Source organism: Diprion similis, chromosome 8 (assembly GCF_021155765.1).
Source record: "Diprion similis isolate iyDipSimi1 chromosome 8, iyDipSimi1.1, whole genome shotgun sequence".
NCBI classification, from domain to species: domain Eukaryota; kingdom Metazoa; phylum Arthropoda; class Insecta; order Hymenoptera; family Diprionidae; genus Diprion; species Diprion similis.
Genome location: NC_060112.1, coordinates 20,502,983 through 20,529,601, shown reverse-complemented (window position 1 = coordinate 20,529,601; position 26,619 = coordinate 20,502,983). Strand labels below are relative to the sequence as shown.

Below are 26,619 nucleotides of genomic sequence, written 5' to 3'. Positions count from 1 at the left end.
TTCCTGATGAAACGCATTCCAATCCATACGATGAGTACGAAGAAGAAGAAAGCGTGGCTGTCATTTATCCAGCCAAAAACAAAACGGTGGATCCGCAAATACCCCATTCGGTATAGCCATGTTACACGTTTTTCTTTATTTCCTCTGCCTCGCCCTATTAGGCTTGGGTATATTTTTTTCTCTGACATTTGAAATATTGTAGAGTTTGTGCGAAAGAAGTCTTTTACTGCGGGAAAATCGTGTAGATTGATTAAACTGCTCCATCACCTTCCGGGGCGTATATTTGTCGAATCAGAATTCGGGGTTCATAGTCGACTGCACAGATTAAACTGGGTTGAACCGTGTAAATTGTTTCATCAAATGTGAAGACTACACGCGATCCGTACCAGATTACTGAATTTCTTTCATATCCGCGTTGTATTTCTGTAGATATTTTTCATTATCGATATTAATTTGAGCACGTCTTTGGGAAACTTGATTATGACAATAGATTCACTCAACCAGTAATGAAACTTAATTCTAATTAAGACAGTTATCGTGCAATGAATTTAATAGGCACCAGCAAACCGTTAGAGATCATTTTGTTGATGGGTTAAAAAAAACGCATCGATTAATTCCTCTTTACCTTATTCCGAAAACGGATTAACAGGAATTACAAACAAGCGTGACTTTGATTGATGGCTATTTTAAGTACCGAAGGGTTTGAATTTTAATATATTTATGTCGTAAAGTTATACGTTCAACGCATGATTAAGCGAGTCATTTTTACCCGAGATTGTGCGGCATACAAAAGTATTCGAAGGACAATACATATACTTTGTTTTCTGTTTCGTCACTCTTGTACAGACAATAGTGAAGACACCGAGCGGTAAGAAGAAAACCGGTGGTAAAAAGAAGATGGCAAAAAAGCGAACGAAGGAACTGGAAAAATCGAAATTGGCAGCCGCTGCCAACGAATCTGCTGTGGCTCGGTAAAAGTTACAGGAAATTTTAAAGGAAAGACTGCACTCGAGGCGTGTTGAAAGACGATCCTCGCTTGCAGCTGATCCTTAAGAGGAAGTCCGTCGATCTTATCATCAAAGCGTCACATTCGCACTTCCCGTTTTCCTTTCTCTACTTTCTTTATCAACGTCGTACACCAAGACCGAAGCACTTATCCGGCCCAGATTAAATCCGCGGATCAAGTTACTCGTTCAAAGTTAAATTTCTACAAGTCTGCAATTAAAATTAAGGCAATTTCCTACGGCAATGCAATATCGCGGTTACGTGTCTGTAGGTACTGTTCTCAATAAGCCTCGCGTGCTCTATCGGACGCCGACCTTAGGTATTCTAGGTAGATACTGCTCACCACCTGAGGTGCTAATTTTCCATCAGTCTGTTTGAGCTCACGCTTGTGCAAGGTTCTTTATCGTACTCGATTTACCTCGAATACGCCTCGAATACAGGCTACGAGACTCCGGGGTTTCGGACAACCGAATCCCATGCGTTACGCGTGAGGTTTTGAAAACGGTTTAACGGAATACATGCAACTATGGACTGAAAAGTTTGAATACTAAAGTCAAATCGCAGTGCGAAGCGAAGTCTACGAGATAATCAAAATGGAGAACGATCTTCTTACCTCGATTACTTTCATCACTAACTACGGAGATACCGATAGAGAAAAAGCAAAACGGGAAGAAGAACGGTATGGTTCATTGTTAGAAAGTACGTTCGTAGATGTAAACCATTTATCACCGATATCCAAATGTCCTACACGGAAAAAATGAAATACGACTGGTTACTGTGCTACACAAGAATGAGCGGAAAGTAGATGAAAAAATTCTTAGCACATTATTAGTTCATGTTATAATAAGAATGAGTAGTTTTTACATACGACTCAGAATCTTCCACCACAGTAACCATTACTATGTTGCACACTATATCGAAAACACGAGTGATTATTATGTTCACAGTCACTGTTAGCTTTTAGGATAATACAGATTCCCTTCAGCATTAGAACTCGTACTATACAAAATAAGTGTGAGTCATGTGTAAAGAAACGAACGAATCATCTGACAAACGCTTCTCATTCTCGTCCAGCACAGTAACCATTCCTGTGCTGAATAAGAATTTTCGCATTCTATATATCTATTAAATTACTGTTACGCAATCTGTGGTCATTTCGTTCACGTTTCACTGACGCTGCCCATGTTTGTTATGTTCGCTTCACACGGCTCTTGAATAACGACGACAGGCAAATGGCGGAAAAACGTCTACCCGTTATTATTTGAGGATTTACGTCTTTAACGACGCTCTGGAAATATCTAACGAACTTGATCGCCTGAACGTGATGGAATATTGAAAAGGAAAGAAAACGTTGTTTCACTTGACGTAGATGGCATTAATGCGTTGCGGATAACTCATTATCAGCAAAACCATGAAACTTTGCAACAGAAAAGAAAAATTTATACTTATCTTCACCAGGCCTCAGGTCTCGTCAAATACAGATTAGAGTACCTTGTGTGATCCAGCATACTTTGAACATTACACGTAAAGTATAATGCATTTGATTAGTCGATAATTACTCTTCTTCTTCCTGACATCGATCAGATACAAGCTAGTTCGAGAACTTTACGAAGAGATCCGCCAGGAAAAGCTGAATTCCGTAAAGAAGGTACAAGAGGAAGCGGAGGCGATGAAGCTAAGAAAAGAACAGCTTCAAGTCACTTGGTACGTCCTCTACGATAACAACAGAGCGTTCATGGACTACCAGCTGAGTAATAAAGATATCGACTCTGTAAGTAAAAACCCCTGATATTCAGAATAGGAATGAAAATATTCTTGCCAATTCCGAACTCCGATCTCTTGATTTCAGTGGGATCAATATATGAGGTGTGACGGGCTTCCCGATCCTGGGATCATTTCGGATCTCAACACTTACTTGTTTCTTTGGAGTCTCGATGATTACACAGCCAACGTTGAAACTGTGGCCAAAAAATCGGAGGAAGTCATTTACGTAAGTCCAACACAAAGCAATTCTATAGCCCATAATGCCTTCTGAACGATACATTCATTCGCATATCTTTGTTACAGCTTTTGAACAAGCTTGAGAGTATCATACACTATTCGGTTATGAACCCTCGAGAATACACCGACCAGTGTATATTGGTAAATTTTAAGTTCCATTTGGCAGGAAAGAGAGCGTTTGAAATACTGGAGAAATCGGTTGCCCGGATGGAATACAGTCGTGGATTTTGAATATCATAAATTTATTTCCCATAATTGCATCGCTTGGTGAAAAAAAAATACCCCGCAGAATATATGGTTTCAATCGGACGCTTTCTCTCCACGTAGTTTAGACTCAGTGTCTCAGCAGTTCGAGTCACCTATTCATTCATTGTAACTTCGTTTATCCGTTAGATCAGGCAGCAGTTTAGAGACAAGCTGCAAATGTGGCTAGACCTGGCGACCTATCGTCTTTTACGTCGTATAGAACAGGGAATGATCAGGGAAGATTTACGAAATGCAAGATTCGTGAAAAAATCAAAGCAGTTGATTTGCTGCTTGTGGGCCCTGATAAAATTGCCAATTAGCATCAAGCAAGTGACAGAAAGAGACAGGTATTTATTCTATTCCCTCGAAGTTTCGATTCGAAAGAAGAGTTGTAGTCGACGAATGACATACACACATTTTATACATATTGGCAAGATTCATTTTTGTTCTTTTTTTCACAGAAAGCCGGTCGAAGTTGTTTTCGACGAAATCAATTTAACCATAAAAATGCCCATGGACGTCGACTGTTATTGCATGGCGATTCGTGGAATGTGGGTTAAATATGATCACTATTCCGATCAGACTGTATCGTTTAATCAACCGGAGTTGCCAGAAAAGTATCAAGTAACACTAGGTTCGTACTTAACTATAATCCAATTTCTCGTTGACCCCAATCAGTCCGAAAAACTAATGACCGTCTGGTTTTGGTTGGCCAAACAGATCTGTTAAATTACTGTCAAATCGAACACGAAACAAAGGCAAAGATCAGAGAAGAGCAGGCCGAAGGTCGGCGGTTACGTCTCGAAGAGAAACGGCTGATGGCAGAAAAACTGGCGAATCCACCACCGCCGGCGTCGCAGGGGGAGCAAAAAAAAACCAAAGGCCAAGCCGGGCAGTACAGTCGTGGTAAAAAGAACGAACCAGAACCAGAACCGGAACCGGAACCGTTACCTTATTTACCAACACCGGATGAAATAATCCTGGCCAACGAAGGTGACCGTTGCATTTATCGCCCTTGTCATCATCCTGAGAGAATTCTTTTTCGCTACTGATTTTCGTTCTCCGCGTGCAGGTGAAGTGAGAAAGGAAATAAGGAGGCTGCTTTTTACCAGATGTGAGAAGACTGAACTCAATTTAAGGAAGTACGCTATTCTGGGTGGCGCAATTCACGTTGACTTGGTCTATCAACCGGCCCAGCCGAAAGATATGCGAAGAGATATTCTAATCACCGCGTGTAAGTACGTGTACATTGTAGTATTGCGGTGGCGTTTGCCAGATTTTGCACAACAGTTTTTAATTACTTTTTTATTCATGTACAGTTAAGTATGCATAGGCGTATTTCACATCGATTCTTATGGGAAATTGTCAGGCTCAATGTAAGATGACAAAAAATTAAATGTAAAACCACTCCGGTATGGTTGAGACAATTGCTTTCACATTTTACACAGATGTTTAGAATGAAAGTGACAACAATTTGCATAATTTCCGTTGACCTAGTACGCTTTCAACTTAAATGCTTTTATAGCCTGAATGACGTGTCTGCATACCGCAATCCGAATTCTTGATGCAGAACATTTCAGTATAAAAATCTGTCGATTCTAACCAGTAAGTTCCCGTTTTCTCAGAAGTTGATACGGAGTAAAATGAAGACACATCCTCTTTCCAATGATTCATTCGAGGGAACGAAAGTCGTAAAGTTATAAAGAATAATATTGTTGTCGGTGGTTTTGTAACGATCAACAGTCTTCGTACGTAATGATACTTGTCTCGCTACCACATTAAAACAATTTCACAATAATCAGCTTCGTTCGACGTCTCGCACGGTCAATTAAAGAAGATCAGAAAACGTCTTTCGATCTCGCGATGGTTAACAACGATGATTATTTTCGTAGTTCCCCGTATTCTTCGCTACGCGATAGAACTTTGCACCGATTTATTGGCAGTTATAGCCCTCCTCAAACGTTTCCAAAATAATCTCCTCGCGTTTCCATCTCTCTTGTCCTTTGGCCAAACGATGTACGTCTTTACCATCATCAAATAGTGTAAGATCTTTGGACGATTCCTTCTCGGAATTTCTTCAAGGAGAACCAGGACTAGTTCCTCCCGACAAGTCTCTAGTAGCCGATGTTGCGCCAAGTGCATTTCGAACTGACACCACTGTGACTTTATGAAAAATCCGCTGATTATCAGAAGGATTGTTCTGCTCTGATCCATCCCCATTATTATGTTTTCCAAAATGCTAACGCCCACCTGTAAAGTACTAGAGTTACAAAAAGGAATGACAGAATAATTCTAATCCGACTTACGTGAAAGTCCCTTTCGTGAAAACAAATGCTCAAGTTCGCCTCTGGGCCTTCAATGTTTGGAATTAATTCTTCTATTACCCAATTTCTGTTCTCGTCCGAGTAGCTGACGAATATATCGTACATGTAAATTCTGTCCTCACAGTTCTCCGCATTGATCATACTCAGCAGCGTCGCGTTTTTTATCTGAACTGCAACGTATTTGATGTACCACCTGAGAAAGGGCAAATCTATAATTAATATCCACTTTCTCGATAAAAACTAGGCGTTGTAGTTGACCCGCTTTTACCTCACTCTTACTGTTACCCAAGCAATGAATCGTACCATTTCCAGTATATTAACCCTCCGACACCAAAGGAGCAACTAAAGACCAGTAGCAAAATGTAGAGAACGTGCTGCAGTGCGTTCAACCAGATTTGTGCCAATTCTTCCCGGCAGTAATCAGTTGTATCCTCAAATCTGATGTATCGTTTCAACGATACGTCTGTACAAGTATGGGTTCTACCGCTTGACTGATAATCTATCAGTATTGAAAAATTCTGAAAAAAAGAGAACAAAGAATAATTAAATAAACCAGATTACGATGTAAATATCGACTTATTGTCAGATACTGTATCGTCGAGTTTGTTTTTTATTTTAATCATCCACCTCGTACCTGACTGGAATTATTACTGCCAGTCCTGATGGATTCCATGAAGTTTTTTAGCTGGCAATTGCAAATGAAACTATTATTCGCCAGTGTTAAGTAGGTTAATGATTCAAAGTCTCTTAACATATCATCCGTCATCAAGCTGAGGATATTGGAATGCAAGTAAACACCCTGCAATTTTGGGTTCTCTGCAAATGCTCTCCCGTCACTCCAAGACCTTATGTAGTTTGAAGCAATATTGAAATGCTCTAAGAGCGGGAAATTTTCCAACACACCTGAAAAGGTATTTATATTGTTGCGTTCCACATGCAAAAACCTTAGTAAAGAGAGTTCTTGCAATGCTTCAAGGTCTTCAAGGCCTATTCGATTCATGGAGAGCTCTTGAAGTGTGTTTAACCCCTTGAACGTTTCTGTGGTTAAGTCAGAACCGAGTCCAAAATTACCCGATAGGTCTAAACTTTGCAGAATATTTAACTTTTCAAAAACTCCATCATCCAAGCTGCACAGATTGGTTCTATGAAGATCCAAACTGACCAACGACGATGGCAATCTGTTCAATAAATGAGACGTTCCACAATGAATCGGGCTGTGACTCAAGTTCAACGTTGTTAAGGAATAAAGGCCGGTGAAGGCATTGCGTTGCAGTCTCATTCCTATATTTTGGTACGGTCTTGGTACACCTCTGTTGAATGTCAGGTCTAAAATTGCCAAATTCATCAGCCCCGCGAATGCATGATTCGACAAGGTAAATATATTGTTGTTGGAAATACGAAGCCGCTTCAAATTTGCCAAATTCGCGAAGGAGCCCTCTTCGATGGAATTGATACGGCAATGCCGTAGGTCCAATTCGATCAAAAATGGCATTGGTGGAAAGTCAGCCCAAGGAGATCCTGAGTAAGGAGGTACGTTAGTTAACAGCCGCGAGATAATTCATACTCGAAACTTAATCTGTCATGCGAATTTGGTACTCACCAGTGGAAACATTGGAATTTGCAAGTAGATCGTAGACATAACTTCTTTCGGATTCCAATGAATAGTCGGAATCATCATCCTCGTTATCGTCCTGTGAATACGAGCTGTTTGTGCTATTCATCTCTGTTTCCTCCGTGTCGCGTGCCGAATTATTACGATACGTGCTGAAGTCATTGCCGAAAAGGGACAACAGCTTTAGCGAATATTGGACTGGCCTTAGCGCTTCTCGAGGAACAGTGGTCAGGCCGAGACTGGCGAAACTCAGGATTTTCAAATAAGAACGCCTTTCACTGTCATCCATGCTGATCGTGAGACCTTGCATCAAATTGGTAAGATCTTCGACCGATATAGAGGAATTTGCCATGTCCAAGACCCTCAGAGTGTTTTGCACGGGTACCAAGGTATCTGAGGTCATGAAAAAGAGGAAATTATTTATCTGAATCTGTAATACCTAATCCATATACAAGAAAGGTATTACAAGAAAAGTACCTGAGTTGTACCTGAATGATTTTTTAGGGTGAGGTTGAAGTTCCTAATTGTGAAAGCTCCGACAGTCCAAATAGGAAACCAGTTTTCGAAACTTTGGACCGTCTGGAGTTTGCTGTTCTGAGCAATTCTTGTTCGGAACTTTGATTCTTCGGTACTTTGTTATTTCGTAACTTACTCGTTCGGAATTCTGAAGATTCGGAAACTTTCAATTCCGGGTATTTGGACTTTCGGAACTACTACGATTCGTAACTTCGACCCCACCCCGATTTTCTTCATTCTGCACTGTGTTGTAGTACACAAAAAACATTAGACACGTATTTTTTTACGTACCAATTCGGCCGTTTTAGGTGCAAAAACCACTCCGAAAGCTGACCTTCAAAAGACAAATTAAGATGCAACTCCTGAGCGTGAATAACGTCCGATTGGTTTCATCAGCAAATTTTACGTCATTCTCGAGAGATCCTAAAAAAATGATTTTGGGGATAAACTTCAGGGGTGGTTTTTACCCATTAAACGCTAGATTAGCAGTTAAAAAAATAAACGTCTGATGTTTTTTTATGTGCTACAACATATCGTAGAATGAATAAAATCGGCTGGGTTCACCACAAGTACTTTCCCTGTTACTGCCACTGTACCTACCGTTGGCTACCAATTCTACATCCGTATACCGCATATTCAACCATGTCAAACTACCATTTGACAACCATCCAAAAGTTTGCGAGGTCAAATTACACAACTGCAATGACTGCAGGCTCAATATCGTCAAGTCTGATAGCGAGCAGAGATCATCGTCGGAATCGATTTCTTCTTTCCAGTATTGAAGAGGCTCCTCATATTCCTCAGAAATTTCGAGAGTCTTATTCGTCTGGACTATAATTGCCGTTGATGTCGAAACCTGTTCATCTAGTCTGCTGTAAGATTCGTCATCCAACAATCGACTACCCGTTAAAACATAAGATTTTCCTGGAACTGAAACCAAAAAAGCGTTCAAGGATTAAGCCAGACGGACAAACTAGACAAGCACTTTATGAATGTATATAGCTTGATGGAATTTCACCAACCGATTGCTTCGATCAATACTTTGTCTTACATATCGCAGACAATAACGGTAATGTGATATATAGGATCTTATTCGGGAAATAAGTCTTGATCCGTAAAAAAAACAATGTCTACCCGCCATTTGTTCAAATTGTTACAAATAATCCACGCAAGTAGTATAGTATTAAAGTGCAAAGGTGCTGGAGATATGAGCCAACTTCCGTAATCTTACAATCAACTGAGAGTGACCGGAAATAATTAATATAACGCTGACAATTTCCACGGACTTCTTAATTCATTTATCTTTGTTTGAAGTGGCCGCGTTGACGGTGAACTGATATCAGCTGGTATTATGTTTGGCGACGTAATTGTGATGTACAAGTGTTACGAAACAAAGTAAAAGAGAGAAAAAAATTATTCAGGGTAAAACAAAAATGCAACTAATTTCATTTGGACGACTTGTCTTTGAAAATGGGAATGTATGACAAGCAATTTTTTCACCACACTCGGCCAAAGTTGGTGGAGTTAAAAAATGGCCCGGCTTACCTTTGATCTGAATAAATCCCTCGCTGCTAAATGCATGAGTGCTATGATCGTTATATTTATTTCTGAATCCTGTCGGCGTTGCGACGACATCGTAGCTCAGTGTCTTACTCGTTTTTGTAATGGACAGTAAAACCACAAACCCAGTAAACAGAATGAACTGTGCCATTTTAATTGGCATGAATCAAGTAAAGCTTCACGTAGTTCACATTTTGCGCACGTCAATAGATTCTTTTAAATTAAATCATCCGGGCTCGTGTTGAGCGACTTTGTTTACCGTTTCCTCCGTTATACCGCAATAAGTATTCAATTTATTTTCAATTTTTGCACGTCACAATTTGAAGCCTGTACTTTCTTTATATCCTAATATGACATTTTTTCTATGATAAATCTTGTTATTCGTACTTGCTAAAATTATAACCCCAATTAGACTTATGGGGCGAAAACACTCAACAGTTGAACAAAACGTGACGAGGTGGCAATTTAAAATTTTTTCCAAGAATAATCTTTTTTTAATCAATTATCGCGTCTCATTTGATTCGCGTGTCGTTGAGCTTGCTGCCATTGCGAATTGTATCATTCAATTGTTGAATTTTCCTTGACAAGAAAAGAGTGGGGTGATAATTAATAAGCCACATCTGACGAGCAGGCTGCTGTAATCACGAAGCTTACAATTTTATCTACACAGCTGATAGTGTTCGGCAATAACCTTCATTATTTGCTAGCTTATCGATACGGTTGGGAATACAGAAGATTGGAAAACCGTCTGCGATACGATTACCTAATTCGGTCGCATTTGTAAATAATCGATAATACCATTTTCAAAATAATTATCATCACTTCTGTATTTCCCGCTCCTTTATTTTTAGGAAAACAGAGAATAAAGGAAGTTATTATAATTGTTAATTAATTCAGTCAATATAATTTTCACCATGTTCTCGACGTTTTGAAATCTAGAGAATCACTGCTGAGTATTTCCGCCAACAATGAGCGTGTATCTGTGTGGTGTAAGAAACATTTTTTATCGGACGATACCTCGGAAATACATGAATGGATGATTTTATGATTTTTGTCTCACTCGACGTGGCGCTTCTTTAACTTGGAATTGATTAAATTTTTTATATGATTGGTCTAGTAGTTTTCGAATTATTCGAATAACATAATTGCAAAAAAAAATGGAAAATCAAATGATGATGTACAGAGAAGAAGTCAATGAATTTTAGTAATTTTTGGTCTCAATCAACGCGACCATTCTCAATTCAGAATTGATTAGATTTTGGAACCAATCGATTTAGGAGTTTTTGAGTTATATAAATAACGAATTTTAAAGAAAAAACAATAATTTATCTAATCATGTCTTTTAGGCTCGAAGCGCATTGGAGCGGGATGTTTAAAATCAGCCACATTAACAATTTATTTTTCTTATATCTACTCAAAGTTGAATCGAAACTCTCATATCGTTTCCCCGAAAAATCAATTTAGTCATAAAAGATGCAGGAGCAAAAATATGACGTAAGGAATAAAACTCTTGCAATATGAATCTTAACCTTACACCTTTGCAATTAATTTTCAGTACAGATTCCCAAAGAACTAAAATACGTTCCTTTTATGAAACCTTACGACCCGCCACCGCCGGCTGCTCAAGATGCTGAGAGACCACCGGAAGTGATCGAGGCGGAAATGAAGGCGTTGGAAGAAGCAATGGAAGCCCTGGCGTTGATCACTCTAAAGTAAGTGATTAATTTTTACATTCGCTAAAAGTAACGTGTAATAACGACGCGATCTCTTATAATCTTTGTAGAATTCCGGAGACGGTGCTCTGGTTTGAACCACCTTTGGTAGCTCACTGGCTGCCCGAGAGAAAAATCTGGTCGACCAAAGACGTCCATGATATTAAATATAACGAGGAACAGCAGATAATCACTTTCAGAACTGGGCGGCTGGGTGTTCACGGCCTTGCCGGCTACAGATACATCAATCTACCCTTTCAAAGTTGGGAGATGAAACCAGAGTCCGGGAAGGAAAACGGCGGCGGCGTGATCTTGTCGATAACAGCAGCTATCGTTCAAGTAGAATTTATTGTCAGGGTGAGAAAACTGGAGAATCAATATTTTCGCCATATTCCCCGGATCAACGACAACTCGATTATACTGAAGTGTAACACTTTCAGGAAGATTTGGTATGCCTGCGTTCGTTGGTTGGTGGTACGAGTTCTGCACTTCAAGAAATCGTCGGTGAATATATGAAGCTGCATTTTCTAATACAGGTATTGACGCAACGCAAGGATTAAATTACGATGAGAAGGGATCGTTTCTCCGACACCTACTCTCTCTAAACTAAATACTCTTCACGATATCGATATTCGATCGATAGACGAAAACTGCGTAGTATACGGCAAAGGCACTTTGTAGAAAATGCGAGCAGGCGGATGCGACCTTTTTCCCGATCAGGACGCTAGGAGCTACATGAAGGGGTTCTCTGGAAAACATTCGGTTGTTGAAAAACACCTGCAATCCTGCATGGGTCTACTATGCACCGCATACCTCTTTGGATGGTCCAGATGGAATGCTAGCTGCACTCCACGGGAAATTGTCATTCAGTTCAAAGAGATTCACGGGTGCGTTGCGCAGGTAAACGATTAAGCATTTTGAAATAAATTTCTCCCCATCCTTTCTTTAATTAAGTGCGAAAAGTACTCGAGTTATGGCTTAACTCCTGCTCTTCCCCACGCTCAGCAATCGAATTCGACTCTCTTGGTATCTCCACTTGAAACATGTTTGGTCGACTGCACGGAAGTGAGTCCGGAATTTAGTAACAAACGTTTACCGGACCAGGAGAACCAGGTGAGCGGCCGTAATTATACACTTAAAAAATATTGATATAAAAGTATTTTACTTTAGTACATTGTATCATGTGGACTCAGTAAACGGACGATATTTTTGAGAAAGCAAACTAATTCTGCTCCCCGTTGCCGGTGGTTCCTGCATCGCAGTTTCACGCAGATTTGTATCATATGGCGATGCATAACGCTGGAATAAAAAGTCGAATGCTGATGAAAAGCGTCTCGTTCAAGCTTGCGACGATTGTAAGTCAGCTTCTTCAGAGAACAAGTGTTATCAGTATGTCGTCGTGATGCCTTTTTTCATATCCTTTATTCTGCCTTTTTGCGGTGAGTATAACAATAGAGAAATAATAATCTACAGATAACGGTTTCCTACAGAAACCAAACTCCATACTCTTGTTATTTCAGGATTTCTATAAGTACTAGTGAAAACCGTACATAGCCTGAAAGAATAAAAATTGTCGATTTTCATTGTTATAAACTTTTAATATAAAGTCAAATTATATTCTAGTCACTGAAATCTCACACAATCAGTCAGGGAGATCAATTTATCGACATATCATAACAGATGTTACTCCAATCTTTGACATAAGTGAGCTAGTTTTAATTAAAAGTGTTTAATTGCGCACTGTTATGAAAATATATATATTACAGATTTTAATATACAACTATTATATTCTGAAATATTTATCATACGTTTTCGAAAAATAAAAAATAAAATATATATATATCGTTACTTTATTTATTTACGCATGTAGTTATCAGATACATTGTCCTCTAATTTCAATAGTTTATCTCTACATGTTTTAAGTGAAGCACCTCCGAAACTTAAAATAGCGCTACTACACCTTTAACGTTACATAAATAATATCAGACTTCGCTGGATCAGAAATAAGAATTGGAATTATTAAAAAAATCATACATTTATGTATCTACACGAGATGCATATGTAAAATTCCGGATCAATGAACTTTTCCTCCTTTAATTCACGTTGAATTTGTTGGTAAAAAAAATTGTCTGAACTGCACAGCACGAGCGGCAAACCCGATGAACAAAACTGTAAAAACGCGTTACCCGAAGCGTAGTTAAGAACTCAAAGCCCTGAAAGAAATTTTGCGACCCTTCGGTAGGTTTGTTTGTGCAAAAAATGCTGCTAATTTCACTCGATAAAGAAAAAGTGGTATGCCTCAAAGAAGTTTCACCGCAATAAATTTTTTTTCCGTCACCATTTAATAATTTTCCTTTCGCTGCTTCCATTACACCACTTTTGTGTTTGTCGAAGTATAAGGTTCTTGGGTGAATTTTGGAGACGCCAAATGCGAGGAATTCAATTGGAAAAATATCAGGTAAAGATAAATTATACAAAGCTTAATGAGTATTCTAAAAATGAATTCATTCAACTTATTTTCTGTTGAAAATTTCAAATTTTTCGCGCGCTCCCGCCACCTGGCGTCAGAATTGGAAACCATATCGTAACTGACAGCGCGCTTATCGACTACCGACTCAGTAGTATCTGCTATCTGAAGACTCCCTGAGCTTTAGCGAAGTACATACACACCGCACGAGTGAGCGGAGTGTTGCGTCTTCCGAACGAGTATGATTCTGTATGAATCGAGCTAGAGCGTGACCTTCATTTGAACCTGCCAGCCACAGTCTTCTTCTCGTCCGCTAGCCTCCTTAACATCTCAGGATTTTCACATAAAATCTTCGACAAACAGGTAATAAAGTGATGATTTAAAAACCGTAAATACCATTCTCTAAGTGTTATAACCTAAACGTATTTCCAACCTCTGTTCAACTGTCAAAAATCTTATTACACCTCACATCGTGCTTGAAACATGACAGGGTCAGTTTACGCCATGAACTCACGACTGCATACCTGTTTATATGCGTGTATTGGACTCTGATGAAGTGTTTACTTTATTCGCCAGCGTTTTGTTTCTGTACCGAAGTATTTTTTCTTAACCTCAACGATTTGCTATTGGAATTAAACACTTACGATCAACTATATTCGCCAAATTGAATGCCAGCTGTAACAGATGACAGTCACGTTTTTACGATTGCAAGCCTGTAATTGTCAAATTGGGATTAGAATAAGTGGAGCTGAGGAAAAGCTCACGAATTGCAATGCTAAAATTATTATCAAGGAACCGGTTCATTACATGGATTTAAAATCAAAATTATTCACAGCGTAATTCTACAGTTAACTGAGTGAAGTTTTACATACTCACATGTCGAACCGGTAACAGTGATTCGTTTATCTTCTTTACGTTCTTTTTATAAAAGTTGACAGGAATCCAAAAATTACGCAGCGCTAGTTCAAGGCTATCGCACGTTTAAGCACAGTGGATATACAAACTACTGACTTGGCAGAATTTGGTGATTTGCATCTCTTTCGCTCCGTATAAGATCGCACATTGTTTATAAATACGAATTCCTGATTGAATGATCATTTACATTTAATACAATTATGCTGAAACTATCGTCCCCGAGCAGCAGGATGATCTAGATAACGCGTGCATCATGCGTATGACATGCATGCACGCGTACAAACATATTTTTAAGTTATCTTTCTATTCTTGCTTCAGACCGTCTGGAATAACGTATAATAATTAACGCTTCGGGATGGTTGTAATTTATAAAGATTAGCAACGATTTTCTTTTAGTTTTCAAATCCCATGCAATTACCAGGGAATTAGGTAACCCCTTTGAAATTATCGCTCTTATCCGTACAGCGCAATAACACTTTTGATTGACGATTGGGATTAGGGAAGCAATAAATGCAATATATTATTTTCTATAATTGACGTGTCATGTATTACGTGTGCCAATAAAACGTACTTTCTACTGGAATTCTAGCCGACCCCCCGTAAGACGATGTTTATTTGAAATCAATTGAATAGTCGCGATCGAAGCTGGCGGCGTTACTACAACTCGATTGAGTAATACGAGTAACAGATCTTATAACGAATAGTTGGCGAACTCGGCTTGAATAGATGTTTCTATAATGGCTCGAAATAGCTGCGTGGTATAAACCTTACTTCAATTTGTAAGATGCTCTTACTGCCGATTAGTTTCTATTCAACAATTGGTTCGCCTATAACATCGCTGAATCTAATCACTGTACCAAACGGTTAAAACGCAATAGGTTAGTTACAGATATATTACTTATAACGTAACCGTAACGAGATTACGAAATACTTGACGAAAACACAAACTAATTTTGCTAAAGTACGTCAGAGGCATTAAGTATAGATGGAATATGACGCGACTTACCAGTGCCAGTGGATTGATGAAATGTGCCAGTCGCCGGAAAATTATTCACTACCAAGTACGCTCGAATGTCATTAGCAATTAATCAATTTAACGAGTAATTCAATTAATGTAGGGTGCAGGTTTTATTTTTAATTATATGCGACGGATGTCGGACACATGTTCACCGGCTACGTCATTTGCATGTAAATTAATTATTGATTGATGAGATATAACCGAAAGAATGGTTTTCAGTGATTTCATCAAGATGTCTCGAGACCGAGCCTCGAGAAGGTTTTATCGGGTGGACAGCGGTCATGACCTTCTGGACTTTATGGATCGAGGCCATTCTGCACAGCACGAGAACCGATGGACCTTCGAGGTTGCCTGGGAGGCAGCCAACAAAGGTATATTTCGTTGCGTTTGAGCGTGCCGCGTGGAATCACGTGACCGATTTAAGGGGGTCTCCTAGTCGATTTCGACGTTTTCGTATGTATCTCCATGTATCGAAGTCTACGTATTTCAAACGTGAAAAGGGGCTTGACAATCCCATCCTATCCGCAATTCTGAAGAAGCGCACTCCAACACATTTTCATTCGACGCAGAAATAAGGAAATGGCATGAATTCTACGAATTTACTATTACGATTTCTTTATTTCTGCCTCAACTGAAAACGCATTGAAGTGTGTTCAGAATTGTGTATAGAATATGAGATTATTGAACCCTTTTTCGCGTTTCAGATATTTGGAAATATGTACGTCAATGTCGAAATCGACACGGGCAACCCCTTAACAGCACCTTATATTTTTTGACTGGTTTAAAAAATAAACTCATTTAGCGGGAAAATCGAGACATGTAATGATTTTCACGTATTAAGGGGTATAAGAAACTTGTGCAACGTTCAAATGGCTGTCCCATCTGCCGTACGTCATTTGCGGCAAATCAATCAGAGAGAATCAATATATCGTCGCACCCGCGAAAATAGGCCTAAATTCAATTACAATTAATGCATAACGATATGCAGAGTGTGTTTAGCAGAGATCTGATGACAAAATTTCATCTTTTATTGAAATCTGAGATATTGTTTCGGATCACTTGAAAATTGTTGGTTTAAATAGCCAAACAAAAGCTCGGAAATTACTAATTAGTAATTTCATATTGTTGTTATAAATTACGAATATGCAACACGCACAATTCTATATCCCTCAATTTTTTAAATGTCCATCAATTTTGTGTATAAAAATATAAGTAAATGCAATAAACATGTGCATGTTTAATTTTTACTTTCAGTGGGTGGTATATACACGGTGATAAGATCAAAGGCTTATGTATCTACGGAGGAAATGGGGGATCAGTACTGCTTAATCGGTCCATATAAGGAAGCCTGTGCTAGGACTGAAGTTGAGGAGGCTAACTTCCCAACTCATAGTCCTCTAAGCAAAGCTGTGCAAGTCATGCGTGATCAGGGCTTCAAAGTGAGTGCAAGAGATGTCCAAAACAGTCCTTAGTCTTTTATAACATTGTATCTTTACCATAATTTTTCATCAATCTGCGACACTTACCGTTTTACTGAAAACAACGAAATTTTTTATAAAATACTATTGAAATTTTACCATACATCCTACCATGCACGTATAGTTTAAGTATAAAATAGGTAAAAAATGAAGGATAAATTTATTTTTGATTCTGATCGATATAAAAAAAAAATTGGAGTACTTCAAATCCCTCTTTTATGGCCACCATGTATAAGGTATTCGTTTATTATATGGATGAGTTTGCAAATATCCGTATGATTTGTGAGTCTGCTTATTTACTTTGTAGGTAGTAACTGGAACATGGCTGGTTGATGGGAATCCTCAAATAGTTTTATTTGATATTGGAAGTGCTGCCTGGAAATTAGATGAATACAAACAGGAGATGTGGAATACGTGTCATCTGGGAATACCTCATCTGGACATAGAGGCTAATGATGCTGTAATCTTAGGATATCTCGTTTGTCAATTTATTTCTGAATTCAGGTGACGTTGGAGTTTGCATTATAATAAACTGCTATACTTCCATAATTATTTCTGGAAATGGAAGAAATAATGATCAGTATGCTCTAAATTGTAAATAATAATTACTTTTAACAGGAAAGCAGCTGAAGAATATTCACCTGTACAACCACGTGTTGTCGTTCATTGTCACGAATGGCAAGCTGGAGTTGGGCTGATTGCATTGAGAACCAGACATGTCGATGTGGCTACAGTCTTCACTACCCATGCTACTCTTCTTGGGAGATATCTGTGTGCTGGAAAAACAGATTTTTACAATAACATGGACAAGGTAATTCTTGGCTAATGTAAAATTCTGTTAAAAAACGAATTGCAGAATCAGGATAACATAATTTTCTTCTCTGCTCCAGTTCAGTGTTGATGAAGAAGCTGGTAAACGGCAGATATATCACAGGTACTGTATGGAGCGAGCTGCAGCACATCTGGCACATGTATTCACAACTGTATCAGACATTACAGGTTTTGAGGCTGAGCATCTCCTCAAAAGAAAACCAGATTTTATTACTCCGAATGGTTTGAATGTTAAAAAATTCTCAGCATTGCACGAGTTCCAAAATTTGCACGCAATAAGTAAAGAAAAGATTCACGAGTTTGTCAGAGGTCACTTTTATGGGTAAGCTATTATTATAGATATTATTTCAGTTTTGAATCCCAGCCACCAACTGTAAAACTGCCATAACCAAGATTTCCAATTTTTTAAAAAACATACTCTGTTTCAGCCATTATGATTTTGACCTAGATAAGACTTTATACTTTTTCATTGCGGGACGCTACGAGTTTGGGAATAAAGGAGCTGACATATTCATTGAAGCATTAGCTCGATTAAACCATTACCTAAAATCGTCCAGACCTGATGTTACCGTTGTTGCATTTCTTATTTTCCCTGCAAAAACCAACAACTTTAATGTTGAATCATTACGTGGACATGCGGTAATTGAATAAGAATCCAGAATAATGCTTTTTACATGATTTCGTAAATATATAGGAACCGATTGATAATTCGTAATTTTCTTTCCATTAGGTAACGAAATCTTTGAGAGACACCATCAATGACATACAACAAAAAATCGGAAAACGAATGTACGAGTTGTGTTTATCTGGACGAATGCCTGAAAGTCAGGATCTTTTAGAGAAAGATGATACAGTCAAAATAAAGAGGTGAGTCTTTGATTTACTAAATAATTCAGCAATAGTTGGTACGATCTTACCCTTTAATAATTTATATTCATTTTCTTCTATTTATTGTTTTATCTTCTTAGGTGTTTGTATGCATTGCAAAGGGATGGATTGCCTCCAGTTACTACCCATAATATTGTAGATGATTGGAACGACCCTGTCCTAGGAGCAATACGGCGTTGTAATTTGTTTAACACAGTCAACGACCGAGTCAAGGTAAACGTGGATGAAACCTAGTCGTACATAAACCAACAGAGACCTTGCGGAACCTGCAAGTTTCATGAATCATATCATTTATCCAAACGATAATAATCTGCCATCTGTGGTTCTATTTAACTAAGTTGAATTAGTTTTTTTTTTTTAGATAGTTTTTCATCCCGAATTTTTATCATCAACCAATCCATTGTTTGGACTGGATTACGAAGAATTTGTCAGGGGATGCCATCTTGGGGTATTTCCGTCATATTACGAGCCTTGGGGCTATACACCTGCCGAATGTACGGTTATGGGAATTCCTAGTGTAACCACAAATTTGTCTGGGTTCGGGTGCTTTATGCAAGAACACATAGCCGACCCAATGAGCTATGGGATCTATGTGGTGGACCGACGATTTATAGGATTGGAAAACAGCGTACAACAGTTAGCCCAGTATATGTTCGACTTTGCAAGACTCAATCGTAGACAGCGAATCATCCAAAGAAATCGAACTGAACGCCTCAGCGACCTCTTAGATTGGAGAAATCTTGGCATTGTTAGTAAAATACTAATCACAATGGAATGTTCAGCAGGGTTGAATGTTTGAGAAAACTTAAATCTTCGTTTATTTTCCTATTTAGTACTATCGACAAGCAAGGATAAAAGCTTTGTGCACCCTTTACCCTGAACTTGAAGGTGAACTTGGAGAGGGCGGTGTGAGTAGATTCAATTATCCACGGCCTATTAGCGAGCCACCATCGCCCTCCTCTTCACGGCATACCACTCCTGCAGCATCTGTTCATGGCTCTGACGATGAAGAGGATGAAGTTGACGACGAAAAGGAGGTTTGTGTACTTGTCTTTATGCATATACAGATATTGAGTTCTTTTTGTCATACAAGATGATCTTTGAAATTAAACCTTTTCAACTTTGACTGACGTAAGTAACAAAGATTCATTATTCCACAGCTTGAAGAGTTGCGGCAAGCGAATGGTAGGTAACTACTGGCTGTCAAAACTTGTTACCGTTTTAACTAGCAAGTAGAAATATCATCGTAAACAAAAACGAGAAACTTCATTTCAACAAAAATTTCATCAATGTATATGGTGGAAAGTTCAAGTCAACATAAGCTGTTTCAATAATTGATGTCTAATTTTCAGGTATAATGTTTTGTAGTAGATCTATTCATTAATCAACCGTTGTTCCTATTCAAGGCTCTCATTTTTCTGTAGCAGTTCGTCTGTTATTGTTAGATTCCACTCAATTGCAGTATTGTTACAACATACACACTGTACAAGTGTCTACATTTTAGTCAGTCTGATGCTGCATTACATTCTATTTCTAAAAGAAATATAATACAAATTTATGTGCGGTATTTTTCAAAAATTCGTGCACTACAATTATTTTTGTACCGTGCAACTTAAAGTATAATTTTATTTCGGCTATATACATATACGTATCTACTTACAATACATGCATATGTATATTGATTTTATGATAAAAATATGGTATATTGCAGATTTCAGGTTTTAAGGCAAAATGTCGTTATTACTTGTTACTAATTAGTACAAATATATAAAATAATATTCTATTATGACATTCGAACTGTAACATTTGTTTTAAATAAACCTTGTCACGAATACCATATACGACTCACATGAAAAAAACCTGATGGATTCATCGCGCCAAACTTTACCTCCAATACCAAACTTCTGACTTCAGATGTCGAGGACACAGAATACAATGATAAAATAAAATCTTAAATAGGCATAATATGCTTATACTATACAAGCAGGCATAATTTATACGTATGCCTTACCACCACTATTTTATCCACTTGTAGTGTACAGTAATTGAATCTTTACTGGTTCTTCGTCAGTGACAACGGTGGGTGATCCATAGTACTCCCACCTAATCAAAATTGAGAGTGACGTACTAGATTACATGCATTCTTTTAATTCAAAGCTGAGCAAAGAACAGCAAATTAGAATGTTTGATTTTTGAAAACCTTCAATTTCAAAAACTTCATTTTGTTCTTTCTGTCATAGTTCTACAAACTTCGCTTACCTGTTTCCCCTACTGTCTTCAATAGTAACAATGTGGACTTTCAAACTGACTTCAAATGGTCTTTTAGTACTAGTTACGTTTTCGTTTTCAGCTATAGCCTTATATTGCATTACACCATGGATTACCGACTCTGTCGAATTTCCAGTGAATGTTTCAAAATCTATTGCTGCTGTGTTAAAGAAGGTGGATTGTCCTCTGGAGTGTTCTCTGACACTAGAAAAAATATATGAATGTGTCATATAAATGTATGGTAATAATAATTTCTGCAGAGATAATCTTCATGATATCGTTAAGTTATGTGGAGTATTTGTAACATAAGAAAACAACTAACTCGCAACGAATTGTGAAAGATGTAAAAGCTTCTTCAACATCAATGTCCAAGTACAATATCCCGGATGTATACATGTTAGCATCTGCAGCCGTAGTGATGGAAGCTCGCACAACATCACCTACAAATTGATAAATATTAGGAGTATCTCAGTACTGCCAATTATATAGGTAATATTTGCTTGGTTACAATATAGCAATTATGTCTGCCTTGATATTTACCACAATATGGTTCATCTGCTCTTGTAGCTAAATAAAAGATTCCTTGGTTAGCCGAGTTGGCTTTGTATCCCATTTCTTGAGGGAATGACATCTTCTGTGGGAAACAATGGCCTCTTAAGAAGTCATTTGCTCCTTGAGAGCAAGGCCATGCTCCAAACTTGCATTTTTTTAATTGACTTTGAATACTCTCCACGAAAAATTTCCAGGCCCGTAAATGACTACATGCTACACTTTTATCCAAGGATTCTTCTATACATGCAACACAAATTTTCCGTTAGTAAACTTGAAATGAGGGCAATATTGCAAAGATGACTCCAACTATTGGCTGCTAATAGTACCAGTGACATATCAGTTACCAGATTGCAATACTAACAATGCAAGAATGTGAAGGAGTGCAAGGTCTACTATGAACAACACCGAAGTACTACGCTCTGTGGTCCATTTTTGAATATTTATTACAATTTGTGCAATATATCATTACCATTCAAGTGACTAACGATAACAGAATTTTTTACATCAGTACATCCAGGTTGTTCTCTGCCTCCATTGGGGAAAAAATCAACGTGACCCATTGGTCTTAACAATCCAAATCCGTCAGTGAGAGTCTCAGAACCATCAGTATGTATTATATCCACAAAACGAGCATCCGATATATCCAATTTCTTGGAACGTTGTCTTATGAGGTGATTTTTAAAGAAAGGTGATGCTGGATCTAAGCCTGTTATACGTCCAACAAGTAAATTTTTGCCTTTCAGCATCTCAGACGCACAACCAGCTACATGAGCACCAAGACTGAAGCCAATCATGTGAATATTTGTTACACTGGTGCCCATTTCAATAGCATCCCTCAATATCAGTGATAGCTGCCGTCCAACTAATTCTATGTTTGCCACTGCAAATGCGTAAGATGTTCCAGCTCCGTGTTCCCAATCTACGACTATGACGTTGGCATCCTCCTGTAATTTACGTTGTAAGTATTCAATTTCGACGTTGGATATGTTGAATTACCCTAACAAGGCTCACATTACTTTGCTTAAATTTATTCTGAATTTCCCTGATGTCTTATCATACTTACTACTTCTAAAAATGATTTGGCTCCAAGACCAATGGCTTCGTCATTGCCACTTCCTTTGTACCCATGTATCAATACCTTAACATTTTTTTCCTGGTCAAAACTAGATTTACTTATCGAGTTCAAACCATCTCCATAACTGAGCACTTCTGGATCTTTTGACTTGATACGGGTATATAACAAAAATCTAGTGTTTATCTTATCAGGATGTTCGGGTGGTCGTTTGAAAGGTAATTGTGATGGAGGATCAACGAAACAGCCAACGAATTCTGTTTACAAGTTAAACTGGTATCAAAAAATCATCTTTGTCATTGAATAAACAGATATTTACAAACCAGATACTTGTGCATACGTATGTACATAATTTTCATTCGTAAATTTTTAAAGTACGGTATATAAGGCAATCATTTCATATTATGCAAAATTTCATTGTTTGATGAGAAAATAAGCATATTAATGCATACCATAACAAACTTGAGGTTTCAGCTTATTTTGAATATTTATTCGGCGTTGCATCATTCGTCTTCTTCTATCAATCATCTTAGCTAAAACACACGATTTATCAGAATTAATCTAAGCTAACAAGAACATTTGATGTCTTTGCTTATCATGTAAACAAATTCTCCATTCAGATTCACTATCAAAAAATTAGTATCCTACTTACCACGATGGTACTGCGCGTCAGTCAAGACATCAAACATCAAAACTATCACGAATAATCGGACTATCCAGTTGAACATGATTAATGCCATGCTGCAGATCAAATAACTTATTATAAGGATCCCACAAAGATATAAATAAATGTATGAGAACGACTAAAGAAAGTTGTAGGACAGGCTGTAAAAAAGGCACTACACATTCGCAGTATTCTTGACCATTTGAAGCAAAATACGTGTGAGTATGCTTGAGTTGTCATGTAATAGACTTTTTCAGAACACGCATCATGACACAAAAAAATATTAATAGGTAATACTGTAATAGTACATCTCATATACCTATATGCAAAATACTGTGGAAGTGACTGCATTCATTGAACCCAAGCAATTTTTTACTCTTCATGTGATCACGGTTTAAGTTTTAATTATTTTTATAAACATATGCCGAAGATATATATGCATTGATAAATGAAATTTCATAAATTACTTATCGATCTACGAACCGAATTTCAAACACTTTTTCGCGATTGTAGTATAACTTTCACTTACATGTTTCTCACAAACTTTCACTTGAGTGCCGTAGCTGGGGAAGCCATTTGTGTAATAAATCCCAACTTCCTACATACGTAGTCAATAAAAACAACACCAGATACAGTGTGCATCGGTTTGCAATATGTACTATTTGCAATATACTATTATGATCATAATAAATTTTTTATATGTTGCAGTAGAGTACACAAAATCAAATTAGAATAACTGAACACATGATATATTACTTAGAACGTATTTATTCATAATATATTAATCATATATTCCTTATTTTAGACATATATTTATATGTATGGCAGCATATTATTATGACATTGTTTTGGTGAAATGACTTTTTAAATGAAGTTTTTCCTATTTTTGTTTATCCACACACTTAGAGCCCATGCTACAATAGTTTTTATGTAGCAATGTTTACCAAACCTGTCACTCATCAAGCAAATCTTATGACATTTTGTTATTAATGCATCATAGATGTTGTACAAGGTTTCTCCAAATAAATTCGTACATTTCTACAGTGTGACATGCGACAGTGTAGTTGAAAACTGCAAACCATGTATAATATTATAACATTATTTCCTATTAAAAATATCCATATATACTCTAATAACGATAATGCAACGTCTTTAATCCATTATATTTTGCAACTTAGAAAAATACCAGTACTCGCTACAACAATTTGCCGAGTACAATATTTCAATGGTTTTAATACGCATGGGGAGGAACATAACACGAAATTCAGCCCTAAAAGTTTCACGTGCTATTTTGAACACTCTGATCATATTAAACATCATGCACCCTTTTCTTATATGTACATAAGTTAATCACCCTATTGAGAAGTTAAGTTTCTCAGCCATAGCTTGTAACGTATTGGGTACTGAACTTTTGTAGATTAATGCGGGAAGTTTTTGCTGTCAAACCTTACAACTTTGCACAAAATTGATGTTTATGTGCCACTATATTTTATACTGAATATCTGATTCTGAAAATTGACAGAATGTTAGTTCAGAAACAATTAAAAATGTCCCAAATTTTGTTAATTTTGTAATCTGGGTACAGAATTATTTAGTATTCAATACCACGTAATCTATGCTGATGCGTGTTCACACAAATTACTCAAAAGTATTTAACCTATGCGCGAGCCACTGATATTCAATAAAATATCTATGAAAACAATCAACAAAATAACAGTAGTTCTATCTTTAAAATTCCACTTCTTAATAACTACATCGTAATCCTTAATAGCTCCCTACATATTTTTTATAGTGATACTTGTTTGTAAATCAGTAATCACCGCACTATCGCATGTACTTTTTTCTGGGTAACTCTATTCTACAATAGTAGCTACAACGTCATATCTGTTACAAGTTACATACGTCTTATTCAATAATATTTTATAAGTGTAAATACTGATAGATATATTTGTTCGTGGTACATTGTTACATATATTTATATTTATCGTTCTCAATCAATCCTATATGCAATCTACTTGCAATTAAATTGCGCTGTTTACCTAGTTGTGTACTTTAATCGATTTATTATGCATAAAGCATTCAGTAATATATATTAACTAGTCTTTCGTAATGCTCACATCTACAGCATCGGTAACATTTCTTGATACTGCGAAATAATTTCTCTCTTTCATTGCCTGTAACAATTGCAATATATTCACTCTTCATTTCTCGTTTAGTTATGCCCATGGTGACTATGACCTTTTTTGGAACTTTATTTCTATATTCAAAGCATTCCATTTTTTCGTTTTCTCATTTTTACAGAATGATCTAAATTTTATCAATACTATACCCGACAAAAGAAAGTTGTTTCAGATGGTCTACTTCTTAATTTGTATTTTATAACGATTGATAATTTATTATAATATAATTCTGCCTATGAAGTTAATACTATAATAGTAGAGCCGTAGCTACATTTTCGTAATTGTTGTTTAATAGATATATAACAGATGTAAAGCACATGATATAATGCTGTGGGTCACACTCATAGGAGTTATTTAGATTCCTAAGTATTTATACTATTTAAACGTTAAATTAAAGTAGCGGCAAAGTATAATTACACTATAAAATTTTATATTTGCTCAATTATACATGGTATTGCTTTCTCGTGTATTTATTGCACCCGATGCGATAAGGCATTGTAAAAAATGACTCATAAGTTATAACCAAAGTAACATTGATAACAATTCTCTTGCATGGAAGTATAACAGTTACATTCTTAATATTTCAAACAAACCTCAATCTGGTTAACTATAATCCAGACAATATCAAACAAATACTTCAGAATATTCTTATGAATAATGTTAGCCAGCAACGTAAAATTTGCACCCATTTGAAGGAAATGTTCAATCAGTCAAAAACGTTGAGGTCCCATAAGTCTGAAATCATTAGAATATTACCAACATAAATAAAAATACTTATTTCACAAAGAACAATTATTTTTATGAAATTTTTTATTTTCTTTCTGTTAAAGGGTCTCCCCAACTGACGATCGAAAAAAAGGGTTTCTTCAAGATTTTTTTTAATAATTTTTAATTGTAAATATTGATATAGGCTTTGTTAGGCTTAATAAATACACTCTCGAATTTCATATAAAAAATTTTTTTTTTTGATTTTGATCACTTTTTATACACGAAAATCGTGTTTTGATTCAGCATGTTAATGGCCTTGCAATGAATCATACGTTTTTTGAAATTTTGATTTTAGCTGTATTTAAAAAAAAAACGGCAAAAAAGCGGTATTTTTCAACTTTTTCCAAAAATGGTCGACATTTGGTTAAATTTTCGAATATCAGAAATTACACAATTTATTTCAAGGCCATTGAAATGCTGAATCTAAAATCGTTCGATTTTTTGGTTTCAGGTTAACAATCTCCGAGAAATCATCAACACCGCAGACCTACATTTTCTTTAGACTGATTTTCAACAACGATTTTCGTATATAAAAAGTGATT

At 37.0% G+C, this 26,619-nt stretch overlaps 4 protein-coding genes across 7 annotated transcripts; 2 read left to right on the top strand and 2 right to left on the bottom strand.

Moving 5' to 3' along the window:
• Nucleotides 1–1,519: 1,519 nt before the first annotated feature.
• Nucleotides 1,520–12,697, top strand: LOC124409277 (dynein axonemal intermediate chain 7-like). The gene is made up of 14 exons (XM_046886806.1): nucleotides 1,520–1,684; nucleotides 2,590–2,776; nucleotides 2,855–2,995; nucleotides 3,073–3,147; nucleotides 3,400–3,599; nucleotides 3,714–3,886; nucleotides 3,973–4,245; nucleotides 4,325–4,486; nucleotides 10,820–10,976; nucleotides 11,048–11,333; nucleotides 11,417–11,512; nucleotides 11,658–11,876; nucleotides 11,982–12,089; nucleotides 12,239–12,697. The coding sequence occupies exons 1-14, from the start codon at nucleotides 1,599–1,601 to the stop codon at nucleotides 12,377–12,379; spliced, it is 2,304 nt and encodes a 767-aa protein (XP_046742762.1). The 5' UTR covers nucleotides 1,520–1,598; the 3' UTR covers nucleotides 12,380–12,697.
• On the bottom strand, nucleotides 4,905–9,884 carry LOC124409276 (toll-like receptor 1). 3 transcript variants are annotated; one of them, XM_046886804.1, is made up of 8 exons: nucleotides 9,250–9,877; nucleotides 8,305–8,634; nucleotides 7,177–7,581; nucleotides 6,648–7,094; nucleotides 6,211–6,479; nucleotides 5,880–6,094; nucleotides 5,559–5,769; nucleotides 4,905–5,502 (listed from the first exon to the last, which is right to left on the bottom strand). In XM_046886804.1, the coding sequence occupies exons 1-8, from the start codon at nucleotides 9,425–9,427 to the stop codon at nucleotides 5,161–5,163; spliced, it is 2,397 nt and encodes a 798-aa protein (XP_046742760.1). In that variant the 5' UTR covers nucleotides 9,428–9,877; the 3' UTR covers nucleotides 4,905–5,160. The 3 variants fall into 3 exon arrangements, with proteins under 3 accessions (XP_046742760.1, XP_046742759.1, XP_046742761.1); XM_046886803.1 differs by having other exon boundaries at nucleotides 6,211–7,094; XM_046886805.1 differs by lacking the exon at nucleotides 4,905–5,502 and having other exon boundaries at nucleotides 5,563–5,746; nucleotides 6,211–7,094; nucleotides 9,250–9,884.
• Nucleotides 12,698–13,640: 943 nt separating the features above from the next.
• On the top strand, nucleotides 13,641–19,848 carry LOC124408755 (glycogen [starch] synthase). Of its 2 annotated transcripts, none has more exons than XM_046885915.1 (12): nucleotides 13,641–13,806; nucleotides 15,596–15,747; nucleotides 16,631–16,815; nucleotides 17,162–17,358; nucleotides 17,473–17,665; nucleotides 17,745–18,007; nucleotides 18,114–18,324; nucleotides 18,416–18,552; nucleotides 18,654–18,786; nucleotides 18,935–19,321; nucleotides 19,407–19,610; nucleotides 19,734–19,848. In XM_046885915.1, the coding sequence occupies exons 2-12, from the start codon at nucleotides 15,609–15,611 to the stop codon at nucleotides 19,764–19,766; spliced, it is 2,082 nt and encodes a 693-aa protein (XP_046741871.1). In that variant the 5' UTR covers nucleotides 13,641–13,806; nucleotides 15,596–15,608; the 3' UTR covers nucleotides 19,767–19,848. The 2 variants fall into 2 exon arrangements, with proteins under 2 accessions (XP_046741871.1, XP_046741872.1); XM_046885916.1 differs by lacking the exon at nucleotides 13,641–13,806 and adding an exon at nucleotides 15,313–15,419.
• Nucleotides 19,652–23,742, bottom strand: LOC124408756 (pancreatic triacylglycerol lipase-like). Its single transcript, XM_046885917.1, has 9 exons — nucleotides 23,276–23,742; nucleotides 23,118–23,243; nucleotides 22,918–22,998; nucleotides 22,457–22,722; nucleotides 21,863–22,337; nucleotides 21,382–21,630; nucleotides 21,164–21,281; nucleotides 20,833–21,045; nucleotides 19,652–19,685 (listed from the first exon to the last, which is right to left on the bottom strand). The coding sequence occupies exons 1-9, from the start codon at nucleotides 23,478–23,480 to the stop codon at nucleotides 19,658–19,660; spliced, it is 1,761 nt and encodes a 586-aa protein (XP_046741873.1). The 5' UTR covers nucleotides 23,481–23,742; the 3' UTR covers nucleotides 19,652–19,657.
• Between the last annotated feature and the right edge of the window lie 2,877 nt (nucleotides 23,743–26,619).

What these genes read in the sequence shown, in the direction of transcription:
- LOC124409277 (XM_046886806.1), top strand. Translation starts at nt 1,599, where the DNA reads ATGGAGAACGATCTTCTTACCTCGATTACTTTCATCACTAACTACGGA. An exon ending in ACACCGACCAGTGTATATTG is followed by an intron (nt 3,148 to 3,399) that starts GTAAATTTTAAG and finishes TTTATCCGTTAG; the next exon opens with ATCAGGCAGCAGTTTAGAGA. An exon ending in AATAATCCTGGCCAACGAAG is followed by an intron (nt 4,246 to 4,324) that starts GTGACCGTTGCA and finishes CTCCGCGTGCAG; the next exon opens with GTGAAGTGAGAAAGGAAATA.
- LOC124409276 (XM_046886803.1), bottom strand. Translation starts at nt 9,427, where the DNA reads ATGCCAATTAAAATGGCACAGTTCATTCTGTTTACTGGGTTTGTGGTT. An exon ending in GCAGTAATAATTCCAGTCAG is followed by an intron (nt 6,095 to 6,210) that starts GTACGAGGTGGA and finishes TCTTTTTTTCAG; the next exon opens with AATTTTTCAATACTGATAGA. An exon ending in TTCACGAAAGGGACTTTCAC is followed by an intron (nt 5,503 to 5,558) that starts GTAAGTCGGATT and finishes AGTACTTTACAG; the next exon opens with GTGGGCGTTAGCATTTTGGA.
- LOC124408755 (XM_046885915.1), top strand. Translation starts at nt 15,609, where the DNA reads ATGTCTCGAGACCGAGCCTCGAGAAGGTTTTATCGGGTGGACAGCGGT. An exon ending in CTGGGAGGCAGCCAACAAAG is followed by an intron (nt 15,748 to 16,630) that starts GTATATTTCGTT and finishes TTTTACTTTCAG; the next exon opens with TGGGTGGTATATACACGGTG. An exon ending in TGCGTGATCAGGGCTTCAAA is followed by an intron (nt 16,816 to 17,161) that starts GTGAGTGCAAGA and finishes TTTACTTTGTAG; the next exon opens with GTAGTAACTGGAACATGGCT.
- LOC124408756 (XM_046885917.1), bottom strand. Translation starts at nt 23,480, where the DNA reads ATGCAGTCACTTCCACAGTATTTTGCATATAGGTATATGAGATGTACT. An exon ending in AGCAGATGAACCATATTGTG is followed by an intron (nt 21,282 to 21,381) that starts GTAAATATCAAG and finishes ATCAATTTGTAG; the next exon opens with GTGATGTTGTGCGAGCTTCC. An exon ending in GAAGACAGTAGGGGAAACAG is followed by an intron (nt 19,686 to 20,832) that starts GTAAGCGAAGTT and finishes AAAGTTGAAAAG; the next exon opens with GTTTAATTTCAAAGATCATC.